At 40.2% G+C, this 16,966-nt stretch overlaps 1 protein-coding gene and 1 long non-coding RNA gene across 2 annotated transcripts in view; both read left to right on the top strand.

Annotated features, from left to right (window-relative positions):
- Positions 1–16,469, top strand: part of LOC137040675 (uncharacterized) — a 442,512-nt gene extending 426,043 nt beyond the window's left edge. The window contains exon 2 of the long non-coding RNA XR_010897962.1: positions 16,292–16,469. This is a non-coding gene — a long non-coding RNA (uncharacterized lncRNA). The remainder of the gene's footprint in view (positions 1–16,291) is intronic.
- LOC137040672 (NLR family CARD domain-containing protein 3-like) overlaps positions 1–16,469 on the top strand; it is an 83,548-nt gene extending 67,079 nt beyond the window's left edge. The window contains exons 11-12 of the mRNA XM_067416464.1: positions 13,424–13,595; positions 14,080–16,469. Of these exons, the coding sequence (XP_067272565.1) occupies positions 13,424–13,589 (166 nt within the window). The 3' untranslated portion in view covers positions 13,590–13,595; positions 14,080–16,469. The remainder of the gene's footprint in view (positions 1–13,423; positions 13,596–14,079) is intronic.
- Positions 16,470–16,966: the final 497 nt, after the last annotated feature.

Here is a 16,966-nt window from a genome sequence, read left to right as displayed (position 1 = left end):
GTTTCCTGTGATGGGTAGGTTTAGGCAGTGTTGTGTGTAACGCGTTACTAAGTTACGCATTATAGTAACGTAACTACTTCTTCAGGTAAAAAGTAGTGTAACGTGCTACTACTGAAAATTTGGTAACTTGCGCAATAGTTACAAGCTCCACACGGTACGTGACAGAGGCTGCAGCAGTCTGCAAAACAATCATGGCAAGTGAGAAGCAGCCGACGCTAACTTTTGAGGGATGGAGGTATTCCCACTACTTCAAACTCGTTGAAACTAAGGGGAGGAATGTGAGTGTAAGGTGTACACTGTGTCCTGGCGAGAAACTTTTGTCCACTGCCGTTAACTCAACTGCCAACCTCACCAAGCATTGGAAAGGAAAACATGCTAACATGGGATCACTGCCACCGTTACAGACAATGGGTCGAATTTCGTTAAAGCTTTTAAGATTTATGCACCCCCTGAACCTGACGAGGAGGAGGATGAAGAGCAAGATGAGCAAGGTGTAGTTTTCACAGATGTGGAAGAGTTGCTTGGAACCACAGAACGACAGTTTTCTCTTCCCCCGCATTTTAGGTGTGCTTCGCATACGCTCAATTTAATCTCGTGCAATGACATCGACAAATGGCTGTCATCCAACAAAACTGACTCAAAATCTGTGTACAGGAGTGCAACGGCGAAGTGTGCTGCTCTTTGGACAAAGGCAAGTCGTTCTACCGTGGCCTCTGAGATCGTCGATGAAATTTGTGGGAAAAAAATTATCGGGCTACATCCTACATCCACAAGGTGGAATTCCTTCCACGATGCCTTGTCCCGTATCAGTGACATCCCGGCCCAAGATTTGAATACGCTTTGTACTAGACTGGACATCCGAGGCCCGACAGAGTGCGAACATTTATTCCTAAAGGAATACTGCAGTGTTTTGAAACCGATGACAGTAGCACTGGATATCTTGCAAGGCGAAGAGAACTGCTACTATGGTAGTCTTCTACCAACCCTGGAGACCCTGATGTCAAGGACGCTCGCACTCCAAAATGGACTTTCAAGAATGACAGCTGACCTACCAGGTGTAATTGTACAGGTAAGCCAATTCTTAATAGCCTATCTGAAAGATAGCTACAGGCCTATGTGTTGTATCCTAGTCATTAAAGATTTAGTTTTGTATTTATGTGTAAAAAAAAAATGTATGTTGATTATATGAAAAGTGTAAAGCATGAGTAAGATCATAATTTTGCGCAATATATCGGGAGACAAATGTAGTGGGCAGACATGATTTTGACCACTTTATTAAGTTTGTTTTTGTAGAAAGCCTTTCTATAAAAATAATTTCGTTTTGTATTAATTGTATCTTAATTTTAATCGATGTTTTATCAACCAATTACCTGAATTTAATAAATAAGAAAATAAATATAGCATGCTATATAATCATCATGGCGTGAACTGGAGTCTCAGAAAAAGAAAAGCTACTTGCCTCACAGACCTGAGAAATATATAGAAAGCTTCAAATGTGTACTTTTAAACAATATATATATATTTTTCTCAATCTCCCTTTTTTTCCTACTCTTTTATTTTTTTCCCTTGATAGAGTGAGTCGTATGTCTGAAAACTAAGCTTATGTCTTCTATATAATTTCGTCCTAGGCTATCAAGACGCGATTCGCACCGGTGTTGGAGAGCAGGGAAGCTTTATTGGCTGCCTTGACGTTGCCGAAATTAAAAGTTCGGTGAATAAGTGGAGCAGACCGGAGAGAAGAGGCGCGTGCGCTGCTCATCGCGGAGTGTCGCACTCTACCCCATGATGCAGAGCCGGCTGAGAATAAAAACAGAGAAGTTGCCGCACACAGCAGCGCCAATGAAAAGGACTTTTTTTCTTTTGGTGAGGAGGAGGAAGACGCAATGGCCTTTAGTGCAGACTCAGAGGTACTTGAGTACATGAGATCAGGCTCAGAGTTAGAAGTTCTTAACCGTTTCCCCCGAGTGAAAGCTGTGTTCATGAAATACAACACTGCCACACCCTCCAGTGCACCGGTGGAAAGGCTGTTCAGCCTGGGAGGCCTTGTGCTTACCCCCAGAAGAAACAGACTTTCAGATAAACGTTTTGAAAGACTGCTCCTGATGAGGTATAATCACCCATTTTGTGCTGATGTGGAATAGGTTGCCTGCCACCCATGCTATAGACAACTCAAGCCTTTGCCTAATATCCTTTTCTATCTGCCCATCATACTGTGAAGTAGGGCCAGCATATTCAGTTAACATAGCCGTTTTAATTTTGAGGCTAGTCATGCTATAAGTTGTGCTTGATTTTATTTTGGCTAAAATGTCTTTGCCTCTAAACTGTATTGTGCCATTTTATTTTATTTACACAAGCCATCGACATCAAGCCATTTTTAAGTTATTATTTTTTCTGTTGGATTTAGATGAGGCATGCATGTTTTATTTTGAGACATATGACCAATTTTGAGGTTACCATGTTGTTCCTAAGGAGCTTTTTTTTTTTTTTTTTTATAAAGAGCACAAAAGAAATACCTGTTATGTCCTCCATAGTATAACTTTATGTAGGCCTACACATTAAGAAACAGATATTGGGTTCTGCCCAAAGTCAAGCAACATAAAAGTAACGTAAAAGTAACGAGTAACATAAAAAGTTACTTTCCAAAGGGGGTAACTAAGTAAAGTAACGGATTAATTTTTAAAAAAGTAACGAGTAACGAGCAAACACTACTTTTTAAAAGTAACTTCCCCAACACTGGGTTTAGGGCAGTGTGTGTGTGTGTGTGTGTGTGTGTGTGTGTGTGTGTGTGTGTGTGTGTGTGTGTGTGTGTGTGATGGGTAGGCTTAGGGCAGTGTGTGTGTGTGTGTGATGGGTAGGTTTAGGGCAGTGTGTATGTGTGTGTGTGTGTGTGTGTGTGTGTGTGTGTGTGTGTGTGTGTGTGATGGGTAGGCTTAGGGCAGTGTGTGTGTGATGGGTAGGTTTTGGGCAGTGTGTGTGTGTGTGTGTGTGTGTGTGTGTGTGTGAGATGGGTAGCTTTAGGGCAGTGTGTGTGTGTGTGATGGGTAGGTTTAGGGCAGTTTGTGTGTGTGTGTGATGGGTAGGTTTAGGTGCAGTGTAAGGGGATAGAAAATAAGTTTTTTACAGTATAAAAATCAATACGCCCTAGGAATGTCCCCATATGTCACAAAAACAAACGTGTGTGTGTGTGTGTGTACCCAGATAGCCATTGGACGCTGTAATGGAACATGGCCGCAAACGCAAAACGATAGAGCCGGGTCTGGCCCGCATCCGCCTCACGGACTCGTTCCTGAGTCCAAACACACATCGGGCCGAAGCCGTTTCTGGTCTGTTTTTAGGGGTTGTTGCGGATATGTGCCAGCGCCGATCCAGCACCGCCTGATCATCCCATTACAGATGCGTAACGAGTGCGTGAAACGATTCCCCCTGCCGGAGCTGTGCCGGATGTGTTACGATTCCGCTTAAATCACCACTGGATTGTTATAATAACCTATGCATAGGCCTACATTTTTCACAGTCTGTGGAATGTGCAGAAAAACATTTTCAGCCTTGGCTATGAATAAAAAGCTTGACTTGACTTGATAAAGGCTAGTTTCACTTGGAGCAATGCGTAGGCCTATAGGCTATAGCTGAAATAAATCGTTTTAATGATTAAAACGCATACTAAAACAACGTGAACAAAGATAACAAACACAGAATTAATGACCACAAATTCAGATTTAATTATACAAAACGAACAACAAAGTAATGAACAAAGTCAACAATTAACAGATCAGTCGACAACAAACACATAATTAATGGATAAAAAAACACCTATTGCTATTAACACAACGTGAAAAAACCAGTCTCTCCTGGCGCTCTCCTCTCCTGTCCGCCGAAAGGGCAAACCTCCTGATGTATGCCTCCATATTTCATCTTCTGTTGCCGTTGCTGCACCTGGAAAACAGCATTACTGATTAGGTTGAATGAGAAATTTGGATCAGTGCTAGGCCTACATGACGACAAAACAGGCAGACGTATATTGCATTTGCTCAAAATGAAGATAGCATCCTTCTAATTCGGCCTACTTCTATAACGGTTTGTGCATTAGTTGATGGAGCTGTAATAAAATAATAGCCTAATAATAAAAAAACTGGTGGTGTAAAACTGAATAAGACAAATGAACTATATGTAACCATTGAGGTTAAGACGTAGCCCCAATTAGGCCTAATAAAAAGAATAAGAAGAATAAACAGAAGGCATTATTGTTGGTGTATGCTGTTTTACGAAGACGTCAAAACTGGAAGAATTGAATCTCTCGCGATAGGTCAGTCCAAAATGATGGCACTTGGTAGGTTTGTATATCCCATCCATCACACAAGCCATTATTATTATTGGAAGGAGACGTGTGTGTTATCCAAGCATTAATGGCAAGGAAAGCCCCTTAGGTTACTTAAGCGGCACGGATATGAGGTGTGTGTGTGTGTGTGTGTGTGTCAGATCTGCTTCAATGTCCTCATGATAATGTAGCGTTTCTGTGTTTAGAATCCAGTATTACTGTAATCCTATATTGTCTTTTATGAGTTTAATAAAGAACTCCGCCTCGTCTTCTCTCCAAACCGAAACCGTCATCTGTGAAGAATGATCGACTTTTACGCGCGCCAGTTTGACGCATAGCAACCCGAGAAGAGCGAAATGTGTGAATTTGCATGGTAACTCAAATGTTTTTATTTTATTTATTTATTTTTACCACTTTCGTTATTTTGTCTAGATATTTCGTTTTTTGGACATATTAACTGAATTTAGAAATGCTTTGGAAAAGAAACAATTGGCATTTAATAAACAAAATATATTTTTTAAATGAAGGCCGCGTTTGGAGTGAGTGCAAAATAATTAGTTCCCCGAGTCCACAAATAAAAATAGACAGTTTATAGTTTATAATTATGTCTTGAACTCATCTGTAGAGCTAAAAATGACAGAGTATTGTGAATTGTTTCATCTCTCTTAAAGGAAGAAGGAAAAAATGAGAACGTCTGCGCTTTTATCGGCCGTGGGTTAAAGAAAACAGCCAAACTACGAAATAGCGTTTAGGCCTAAACATTAACCTGTAATATTATTATTTTAATTTATATGTTGATTATGAAAAGTGAGCAGCATGAGTAAAATAAAGAAATGTGAAAACAGTATCGGCTCAGATTCATATTGCAGATCTGGACCAAACCAGTGTCAGACACAGCTAATGTCTTTCGGTTACCTATGGAAACAGTGATCTGGGCCAGATCTGTAATATGATATGAATACTGAACTGATGGCAGTCAGAATGTTTCAGCTGAAACCGCTATCTGGCACGGATCTGGTTCACAATCAGAAAACGTCTCTGAGATAGAAACGGAGGCAAGGGGCTTAAAACGGATCCGGGCCAAATGTAATCGCTATCTGGGTAGGCTATGTTGGATTGACTTCGTTTACATCTGCTGTAAAGACGATCAAAACAGACTAGCTGACAGACTGCCATGAACGTGAAATGTGTAACCAATCGGAGGAGAGCCCTTCTAGCCAATCAGAGACGAAAAAGGCGGTACCTTCCCCTACCATCCTGGGGGAAATATCGCGTTCGGGGCGCGGGAGAGAACAAACGCGCAAATATCAGATGTAGACGAACAAGACAGACGTCAGTGACGCAGACTCAGGTGAAAGCAAAACGCCGTCCTGAACCCCTGGCTAGTGTGGAAATACTTCGGATATAGAAAAAAAATAACGTGGTGTTGTCCTGGAGGATATCAAATTTGCACAAAAGGTGGATGCAAATGAAGAAATACAGATAAAGGTGCGTTTATAACTTAGGCCGATTGATTTCTGTGACGCAGAGGGAATCCCGGCGGTATCCAGTCATCATTAACTTTACATTATAACGTAGAATTCACGTAATACACGCAAACTGGAGGAACGAAAAACTGGAAAGTAGAGCTGGAGGCCTAGAACAGCGTTTCCCAACCAGGGTGCGCAGGGGTGCCGTGTAAAAGGTGCCGGTACTTCCACCGCAGTTCATCTCACGTCTGATGATGAGGCATCTTTAATATGGGTTGTAACTGTAAAATAATGCTTTCTGTATGTTTCTGTCGATGGATACACGTGCTGGCTCCTCAGTGGTAGGCCTACAGCAGCGATAATAAAAGAAAAACGGGCAAAGCGGTCTCTTTGTAAACGGTGTTCAATGCATGCGAGTGCTGCCGTATGACCAGTCATTTCGCCGCCATCACCCGGGTATATTCGCCAGAAGACGCGATTGAGAGAGAGAGAAATATTGAGTTCTCTTTCAAGTCTTGCGCTTGAACGGACAAACTCACACAAACAGTATAACAACATGTCCATCTTGATGAGTATCCAAGCAGATATAGTCTGAATATGCCTTAAAGGGTTACTTCAGCGATTAGCATATGGCTTTGTATCAGTAGAAACCCTGGAGTATATTCAAATGATTTTGCTTTCCCCCCTCATATCCCCCTGAGACTAGAGATTTATGCATTTTATTTCTGGAAAAATTCCTCCTATGATGCAAATTGACAATATTTGCATCATAGGAGGAATGTTTGCCCAAAGGCTAAAGACTACAGCCAGCAGAGGGAGCCATTTCCTCATGCTTTACACCCGCGCATGGGGGCTGGAGATCACACTCAGAGCTCAGCTCAGCTACAGGCACTCATTTAAACGGAGCTACGCTGAGCAATGGAAGTCTTTTAACTTCTCCAATTAATTTATATGAAAGTTAAGCTTGTAAAGGCATGAACTGAAACGCGCCAGACTGAACTGGCGTTGTGAATGTATGCCGCGAGTGTAGTCGCGATTACCTCAGCTCTCATCACGAGACCTCATCAGCTCATTTATCTCACTCCTGCAGTCAGTGCTCAGTGCTGTGAGACTCGCGCGGCGACTCACTCATTATATTGAACACACACATTCAGTTTTTAATTGTAGTGTCTTCTCCAACTCAGTCTCTGTAATCCAGTAGCGGTGGCTTTGGGAATGGCCTCACAGGGCAGCGAAGCATTCTGGGAATTGTAGTCTTTCATCCCCGTGGGACAAAAATACATTTTCTCTCTTTTCTCAGTCTAGAAGACACCAAATTCAAAAATAATTTCACATTTTTAAATACAGATTCATCTTCCCAGCGCTGAAGTACCCCTTTAAGAGAACGTTATACAGTCGAGAAAGACGAGCATATCCTTAGGGCATTAGGTCTTAAAGGGGCAGCAACCTTTAATGTCAAACAAAAGATAAGGACATCACTCACTGCTCTTGGTGGAATAGCTTGTGTAAGTTTAATAAGGATTAATCTTTAATTTAAATAGTTAAATATGCAGTTATTTTACATTTGATTATTTATTCAATTTCTCCACCTAAAACTAATGTTAGACGTCCCTGAAAAAACTGAAAAGCATTGATCATTTTATCAGTATCTGCTCAATAGTATTTATTTGTGCTGCTGCTTGTATTTAAGTTATTTGTTCTTATTTTCTTTATTTTTATTAGTCCTTTGTTCTCTGAACATAGCAAATACCGAACCGTACTGAAACCGTGACCCTAAAGCGTTATACAAACCGACCCGTGAGCAGTCTGTAGCGTTACACCCCTAGCGTAACGTATGCGAGGCGGCGCCACAACATTAGGACATTTCTCAAAGGGTGCCATGACTGGAAAAAGGGAAACACTGAGCTAGAATAAATCAAATTGAGACGTGATCTGTGAATATTAAAGTTAAAATAAAATAATTTAAATTAAATTAAATATATGATCTGCTTGTTCTGTCTCTGTGAATGAGCTGCTCCGTCTTCTATCAATCAATCAATCAACTTTATTTATATAGCGCTTTTACAATCACGATTGTGTCAAAGCAGCTTCACAGTGTCAAACCGGGTAATATTGCGACAAAATTAGATTTGGCTGTACAGCCGTACTGGAGAAAACAGTGATGTTATCAGCTTATTTTAATTTATCATATAGCGACAATGTTGGCAGATCAGTATTATAGTTTATAGAATTAAATAAGACCTAATTCATATATTTTATTTGTATAATAAGTTGAATAACTTTAATCATATTTTTAGTGTCCCCAACTGAGCAAGCCAAGCCAAAGGCGACAGTGGCAAGGAACCAAAACTCCATCGGGGCATGATGGAGAAAAATAAACCTTGGGAGAAACCAGACTCAGTCGGGGTGCCAGTTCTCCTCTGGCCTATTAACACACTGTGTAAGATTATTATTCTGGCAACCTTACAGGTCAGAAATCATATTAGATCGGATTATTCTAAATTTTCAGGGTATCACGGAAGAGACAGATTTATTTAGGATGGGGCGTCAATTACACAAGAGTATGAATACATGAAAGATCGGAATTATTGCGCCGAAGACGGGTTTTGAGCATGTCGTGCCAGTGAGGCAAATTCGGAGGAGACACCATTTGACACGGCTCAGCAGACACTCCAGGATGCGTTGGTCATGTCCAGGCAGGTCCACCATCCGATCCGGACAGGGCCCAGATCCGGGATAAACCTCGGGATAAACACAGAGACTAACATTAGCGTAGATGTCACTCTTTTTATGATGTAACGAGTACATCAGGTGTTATGGGAAGTGTTCCCGGTTCCGGCTGACCTAGTTAATGCAGCCTAACAATCAGTCAATTGAATTGAATAATAAAAAGTTAAAAATGTTCTGTGTGTATGCCATAGTAAAGAGATGTGTTTTTAGTCTAGATTTAAACTGACAGAGTGTGTCTGCTTCCCGAACAATGCTAGGAAGACTATTCCACAATTTAGGAGCTAAATAGGAAAATGATTGACCGCCTGCAGTTGATTTAGATATTCTAGGTATTATCAACTGGCCAGAGTTTTGAGACCGCAATCGACGTGGTGGGGTATAATGCGTTAAGAGCTCGCTTAAGTACCGGGGAGCTAAACTATTTAGTGCTTTGTAAGTAATAAGCAAGATTTTAAAATGTATGCGATGTTTAATAGGGAGCCAGTGCAGTGTTGACAGAACTGGACTAATATGATCATACTTCCTGGTTCTAGTAAGAACTCTAGCTGCTGCATTTTGGACTAGCTGGAGTTTGTTTATTAAGCGAGCAGGGCAACCACCCAGTAGAGCATTACAATAATCTAGCCTTGAGCTCATGAACGCATGTACTAACTGTTCAGCATTTTGCATTGAGAGCATGTGCCGTAATTTAGATATATTTTTAAGATGATAGAATGCGGTTTTACAGATGCTAGAAACATGGCTTTCAAATGAAAGATTGGTATCAAAGAGCACACCCAGGTTCCTCACTGACGACGAGGGCTTGACAGAGCACTCATCAAGTGTTAGACAGTATTCTCGGTTACTACTTGTGGAGCTTTTCTGTCCAATAATTAAAAATTCAGTTTTATCTGAATTAAGTTGCAGAAAATTACTATTCATCCAATTTTTTATATCAGCTATGCATTCTGTTAATCTTGTGAATTGGTAGGTTTCATCCGGGCGTGAGGAAATATAGAGCTGAGTATCGTCAGCATAACAATGAAAACTAACGCCATGCTTCCTAATGATATCTCCCAGTGGTAGCATATACAGGGTGAAGAGCAGCGGTCCTAACCCTTCCTAATGATATCTCCCAGTGGTAGCATATACAGGGTGAAAAGCAACGGTCCTAACACTGAGCCTTGCGGTACCCCATACTGAACTTGTGATCGGTGTGACATCTCTTCATTTACTGCTACAAACTGATAACGGTCAGATAAGTACGATTTAAACCATGCCAAAGCAGTTCCACTAACGCCAACATAATTTTCGATTCTATTCAGAAGAATATTGTGATCGATAGTATCAAATGCAGCGCTAAGATCGAGTAACACTAATAGAGAGATACAACCACGATCAGATGATAAGAGTAAATCATTTGTAACTCTAATTAGAGCAGTCTCAGTGCTATGATACGGTCTAAATCCTGACTGGAAATCCTCACATATACCATTTCTTTCTAAAAAAGAACATAATTGTGAAGACACGGCCTTTTCTAGTATTTTTGATAGAAACGGTAGATTCGAGATTGGCCTGTAATTGACTAATTCTTTAGGATCAAGTTGTGTTTTTTTAATAAGTGGTTTAATTATAGCCAACTTAAAAGTTTTCGGTACATATCCTAATGTCAAAGATGAATTAATGATATTAAGCAGAGGATCTATGACCTCTGGAAGTATCTCTTTTAATAGCCTAGTCGGTATAGGGTCAAGCATACATGTTGTTGATTTTGATGATTTTACAAGTTTAGCCAATTCTTCTACATATGGACTCTGTTATTCTTAAACATTAACCAATTAATGATAAAAATAAGTTGGTAATCTAATTCATAATCATTTATTGAATTTAGTTTATTAGGCATCTTTTATTGAAAATTTCATAAACAAAACAGACAAATGGTTTTAAGTTTGTTATAATAAACCATTTGTCCCCCCCCCCCCCATCATCTTCATTCATTTAACATCATTTTAACTAGTGATAATAACCATCATTTAATAACAGGTAGAGTTTATTTATTAAATAATTGTTTAATACCGTGATGTTGTCTGAGATAGTTGTCATATCTGAAAATCTCATTCTATCACAACCCTACAGGAGTCTCCGACCCCACTGTTAAACAAAGGAACTCAGTAACTTTTACTCTGAGTACATTTTAAATGAGCTACTTTTACTTTTACTTGAGTAGAATATTTTGTTACTCTTTCCACCTCTGTGTGGCAGTTATAAATGAATGTTCGCAGAGGGGTTCAATACCTTTCTACAGGACGCCAGACCTGGATATAAATAGACCCCGAAATAAAGATTTACATAAACACCAACTACGCCACCCCGAGTGATCTCATTCCCGGGGAACAATCCTTAATAATTGTGAGCAAAGCTCACAGGTTCGTTACGGCTGAGTCAGATATCAGACATGGGTTGAGTACAAAAAGAGATAACTTTATTTAAAACCCATTAACGATTTCAACACACAAACACTAATCAAAAAGGACAACAACAAAAAAATACCACTTCAGAATTGGAGGCGAACACTCCCAAGCAGGATGAACACAGCGATCATACGTGCACACTCACACCACAGCACACCTCACTGTGAACACGGCACTCAGGAAGGAAACCCACCACCACAACACAGGAAGGTGCTGGTCATCTGCAGCTAGCTGCCTCAATTCTGAAGGGAAAAAAATGAAAATCAAAACAAAGGACAATTTAGAAAAAAAAACTAAACAATCATAAATCATACAAATGATGGAACACTAAATTCACAAGAAAATAACTAAATTCACAAAAACCAGTCCAACCCATCGGAGGTGCCGCATCCAACAACCACACTTATTGGTGGACAGGAAACAAAACACAAGTTACAGAAAAGAGAATTTGAACCACACACACACACAATAAACCACTTGAAAATCAGATTAATAAACAGATATGCATATAAACTACGTACATCAAAATAAACATATAAAGCAATATAATTTAATTGCAACCAAAGTAAACACAAAAACAATCAAACGACTGGTGACAGTTAAATGGCTGACTGTTTATTGCAAGCCATTCATGGCTTTGAGTCACTTTTGTTACTCACGAGTGTTGAGTTTCACTAAAAGTCGAAGCACCACGTCACAGGCCCAGAACGGCGGGTCAGCTGATCCTGTACCACTGAAAATGCTACAGACATGCACATGTAAAAAAAAGAATGAAACGCTATGGTGCGGCGAACCCCTCAAATTGCAACAGACGAGTGGATACGCCGATTTAATGCAGCAGTGGATCGTGCACTCGCTCCCCTCATGTCCCAAGAGCAATGGAAATCAGTATAAAAGTGCCGATGATGTAAAGCAGAGCAGAAACGCAGAATTCAAACGACCGTTTGGATAAGACCAAAAGCCCACTGCAACGTCCTTTGCACGATGACCTAAACCACCTGTTATTTGGCGACTCATACAACACAGAAAATGCGGGTTGCACGGGTTTCCATAGAAACGGCTGTTGCCGAAGGCATCCCGAAAAGCTCCTCAGTCCACCCTCTCAGACGTTCACACACGCCCCGCCGGAAGTACGGTGGCTCGCTCACAAACGTGGAGGAAGACGCACACACATAGCATCATTGTGACCACTCTTATATGCTACCAGATAAGGAGACTCCTCCTACCAACAACGTGCATACTGCTACATCTGCATAAAACTGCATCTGTCCGTCATATAACTCCTCCACACGGCTCTGGGAGGCTATTAAAGGCCTTCTGAAGGGAATCGATGCGTTTGTGTAAGAAAAATATCCATATTTAAAACAGTTTTAATTAAAGTTCTGGCCGATCGCCGTCCGTGTAAAAGTGTTGAAAGTTTTCTTGAAAGTGCTTCTCTGAGTTGAAGATGCGTACGCGACGTCTGACGAGCGTAACTGGAGCGTAAGCCTTTGAGCTGCAGAGGCACTTTCAACACTTTCCCCATAAACTGAATACGGAAATGTTACCTTATAAAGTTTTAAATATGATATGTTTCTTACACAAACGCATCAATTCACTTCTAAAGGCATTTATTAACTGCCACTATAAAGCTTGGATTAGCCAGGACTTTTTTAATATAACTCAACTTTTATTCGTCTGAAAGAAGAATGTCACACACACCTAGGATGACTTGAGGAGGAGTAAATCATGGGCTAGTTTTCATTTTTGGGTGAAAATGTAACCAAAACAGTTTTAATCAATATCTGATGAAGAGCCGGATAATGTGAAGTTTATATCTGTGTGAAATAATTCCTCTAGCGATGTGTTTTGTGATGAAAGCCGGGTCTGAAGTTGACACTCGCAGGTCAGTTTAGGCCTCAGTGTCCCAGACCATAAGGTGTGTGTGATCATGTTATCATCATCCGTTAGCTTTATATGAGCTGGGATGAGGAGCTTCTGTCGGTCAGTAACGTCAGTCAGGAATAATGTGTTAGTATGAGATGCTTTCGGGAAAACTGCCAACACATGCATCAGACCAGACAGAGCTTACCTCATTATTATTCTTCAAACATTTGCTCAAGAAATGATGTTAGTGGTGAGAACAGTAACTGGAATAGGATTATCACATTTACTCAAATATAATAACACTAAGTTGATATGAAATTATGCAGGTGTAAAGCAGGAGCTCACAAGCTCTTTATTCTCCTGAGCAATGCTGTTATGAAGTGCAAATCAAGCATCTGTGAATGTTCCTGTCAGATTCGACATTGATGAATTCATGTGGGGGAATTTCTCTTTTCTCTGATGTCTCTCATCTCATGGATTCACATTGAGACGACTCTGATGATGAACATGTCAGGCCTCTGGTTTGATATCACACTCTGGGGGAAAGTTACAATCACTTCTCTTTTCTCTTGTGTCTGTTTGTCTCTCTCTAGACTACAGTGCTGTGGCATTACAGATGTTTCTTCTTTAACTCAGTCTTTGAGAAACTCAAAAGCACTGCAGTTTTTAAAAGAGCTTAATCTGAGAGACAATGAGATCAGAGACTCACAGAAGCAGAAGCTCAGAGACGTGATACGAGACTCGAGACTCAAACTGTGACCTGAGGTGAGGAAACATCACTTTACACCACTCACACTAACACACACACATGGGAATTTAAGCTTAAATGAATTATATTTAAGACATAAATATTTAGAACAATATGTACGCCGAATAATGTCAAATCAGTAACTGAAATTCCTTACGAAACAAAAATATATTGCAGTATATTGGAAAATATCATGCAATTCATTAGGCAATATATTCACGTATATGGGATTTAATATTTATATTTTCCAGTATATTGAAAATGGCAATTATTTGTATATTTTGCAATGTATTAAAGGAATATATAATATATTGTATAATACCATCAATATATTATTCCATGTATTAACAATATATTAAAATATATTTCAAGTAATATATTGGTAAATATATTTTCCTTTCGTAATTACAGTTTGTACTCAGAGTAACTGAAATATTGATCCTAATGCGCAGCTTGTTTCTCTGAACACTGATTATTTCCTCTTCTACTTCCTCCTCACAGCCTAGAGAAAGACTTCTGTCTTACCTGGAGCCAGAGATGGTTTACATCTAAAGCTGAACCTGTGAAATCAACAGCACAAGCAAAGCCAGCATCAGATTAAAGATCCTCAGGAGCTTCTCATTATAATACTGTAATAAATGAATATGTGTGATGGTAATGTTGCTGAGATGCTGCTGTACAGCACTTCATGAACACACTGCAAACCTACAGCTGGTATCAACTCAAACTGTTTGCTTACATGCAGTTTTTCAGAAAGCATTGCTTTAACAAATGTACAGTTTATCATACAAGCTCTTGTGTATTATCATTTAAAATGATTACGCAGGAGGAAGAGATTCAGACGTTCAGATTTAAAGGGATACTTCACCGCTTTTTCATATTAAACTGTTATTCCCTTAATTAAGACGAGTTGACACACACCTCTCTCGTCTCAGTGTGTGCTCTTAATCTCTCTGACGCGCGGTGACGATCTGATAGCATTTAGCTTAGCCCACTAAGCCCAGTTCATTCACTATGGTACCAAACAGAGATCAAGTTAGAAGCGACCGAACACCTCCACGTTTGCCCTATTTAAATACAGTTACACCAATAGTTGAACGATTACGTATGATGCCATAAAATAAAACGTGGCGCTTTTCTAAGTGGATTAAAAAGGAACTATAATGTATGGCGGAATAGCACTTCTGAGAGTACTTCGACTCGCCGGAGTAAAAAGTCCCGCCTGAAACATCCTCCCTCACATCTCCCCCACCACGTTTCCCTCTCTCATTTCTGTCAATAGGAACAACATCTGTCTTAGTTAAGGGAATAACATAGTTTAATATGAAACAGCGGTGAAGTATCCCTTTAATAACGCAGCATTAATAGAAACACACACACACATGTTGAGTAATGCTGACTGGTTATTGTTGATTTAAGAGCTGAAATAGAGGATGAGTAGCCCTATCTGAGATCAGATGAGCTGGATTAGCAGGAATGGGGGTCTTTAGTGTCCTACATCAGGATCATGTTGGGATTAAACTCATCATAATGAAGTATAATAATCATTTTAATTCTCAAATGTAGTACTTTAATATATATTAAATCATTGTGGGATACATTTGCTGAGATTTAAATCAGCCCTATCAATGTCAGATGTATATTTCTTTATATCGCTGTTATTATTAATATTTTATTTCACATTAATACAGAATATGTATTTTTAAATGTGAGGATCTGTCTCATAATGCAGTAAATGTCTGTGCTCATAAGACTCAAAGCTTTGCCTGCCCTACAGTGAGAGATGACGGCTGATTCCCACAGCAGCCCAGACTCAGATTCAGCTTTAGCAGTCTCAGCATTCATGGACCATAATCCACCGCATTTGGAGCGGTCGCCTATGATGGCCCAGTAGTGCAGCCGTACTAAATTAAACCACAACACAACGGAAACGCTCCGACCACGAGGGGGCTCTCGGAGAGAAATAAAGTTAGTTTTCCTTGCTATCGTTCTATAGAGTCTGGGACGTGACGGAAGCAACACAATGCATTTTGGGACTTTAGGTCATGGAGGCTGCTCTCGATACTGTGTCGTATAGGAAATCGACGCTTTAGTTCTAAAAGTAGAACAAGTTCAGTGATTAATTTTATTTAGTTACAATGGTGAACGCGTGTTGTATCATTAACTGCCATAATCGCACTCACGGCCGGCGTGGAAACCGAATCGCAAATGGAGTGTGATTGTTTAGCGTTCCCTCCTGGAAACAGCACATTGGATCTCATTGGTGGATGTAATGAAGTTTGTGGATGGAAGGAAGGAGGCGGGAACCGGCGAACGTTCCAACAACTTTTATTCAAAAGAAATAAACAAACCGAAAGTAAATACCGCGGGCAGTCGTCCGTGAGGGGCTGCCCGCGGTTTTTACTTTCGGTTGTTTAACACACAAAATAAAACGTGGGCAGCCCCTCACGGACAACTGCCCACAACACATAATAACACGTAAAACAAAACATAACATAAAATCCAGGCCTGGTCCTCTCTCGTCTTCCGCAGCTCTTGTTCCTCCTTTTATGCTCCCGTCACATGGCCGCGAGACGAGACCGGTGTGCCACGCAGCTGGCACTCGTCAACATTAATCACCGGCCCGCTCTCGCGGTCCCTCGCCCCGCTGCCTGTCATACCACAGTGGACTTTAGGACACAGACACTACATTAGCGAATGTGTAGTAGTGGAGGTAGATGTAAAAACTGTGTTAGAAAGTTAAAAACACATTCTAATGGTGTACGCTTGCTGTGTTATGGACTGCTATAGCCGCTCTCATGAACTGCGTGGGGAAAAAAACCTCAAATGACGCAATTTTTCAGTTTACCAGTGAAAGTAAAACTCAATGAAAATAAACACCTTACCTATAATGTGTCTTTATAATTTGTGTTTATTTATTATTCATAACAGATATATTACAGATTTATGATTTCTTAACCGCTTATATATGCTTATGCCATAAATAATGTAAACACACCTGGAAATTCTTCAATGCTTCTCTCAGTAGAAGGAATATTGTACTTGTATCTTTTAAGTCCAGTAAAACTGTTTAGTACTGTAGGCTAGCCTGGATGCCAGCCGAACTTAGCCCCGCCCACAGAATGTTTAGGTCGGGCGGTTCGGTCTGGCCTCTCTCCATAGAGGAGTAATTATCCCCGAACAGAAACTGTTCAGACCAATGAGAGTTTTTTTACAACACCGGCAAAGATCGTGTATTCCAGCGTGCCTACAGACAGGGTTGCCAAGTTTTTACATCAAAACCCGCCAACTACTAGCCCTAAACAATATAAATCTGATTATATTATCCAGTACATTGAGGTATATTATCTCATATAATTTTACATATATATTTACATATATATATACA

This window comes from Pseudorasbora parva, chromosome 14, assembly GCF_024679245.1.
Source record: "Pseudorasbora parva isolate DD20220531a chromosome 14, ASM2467924v1, whole genome shotgun sequence".
Classification (NCBI taxonomy): Eukaryota; Metazoa; Chordata; class Actinopteri; order Cypriniformes; family Gobionidae; genus Pseudorasbora; species Pseudorasbora parva.
The sequence above is the reverse complement of the archived record's forward strand: the minus strand, read 5'-3'. Positions and strand labels throughout refer to the sequence as shown.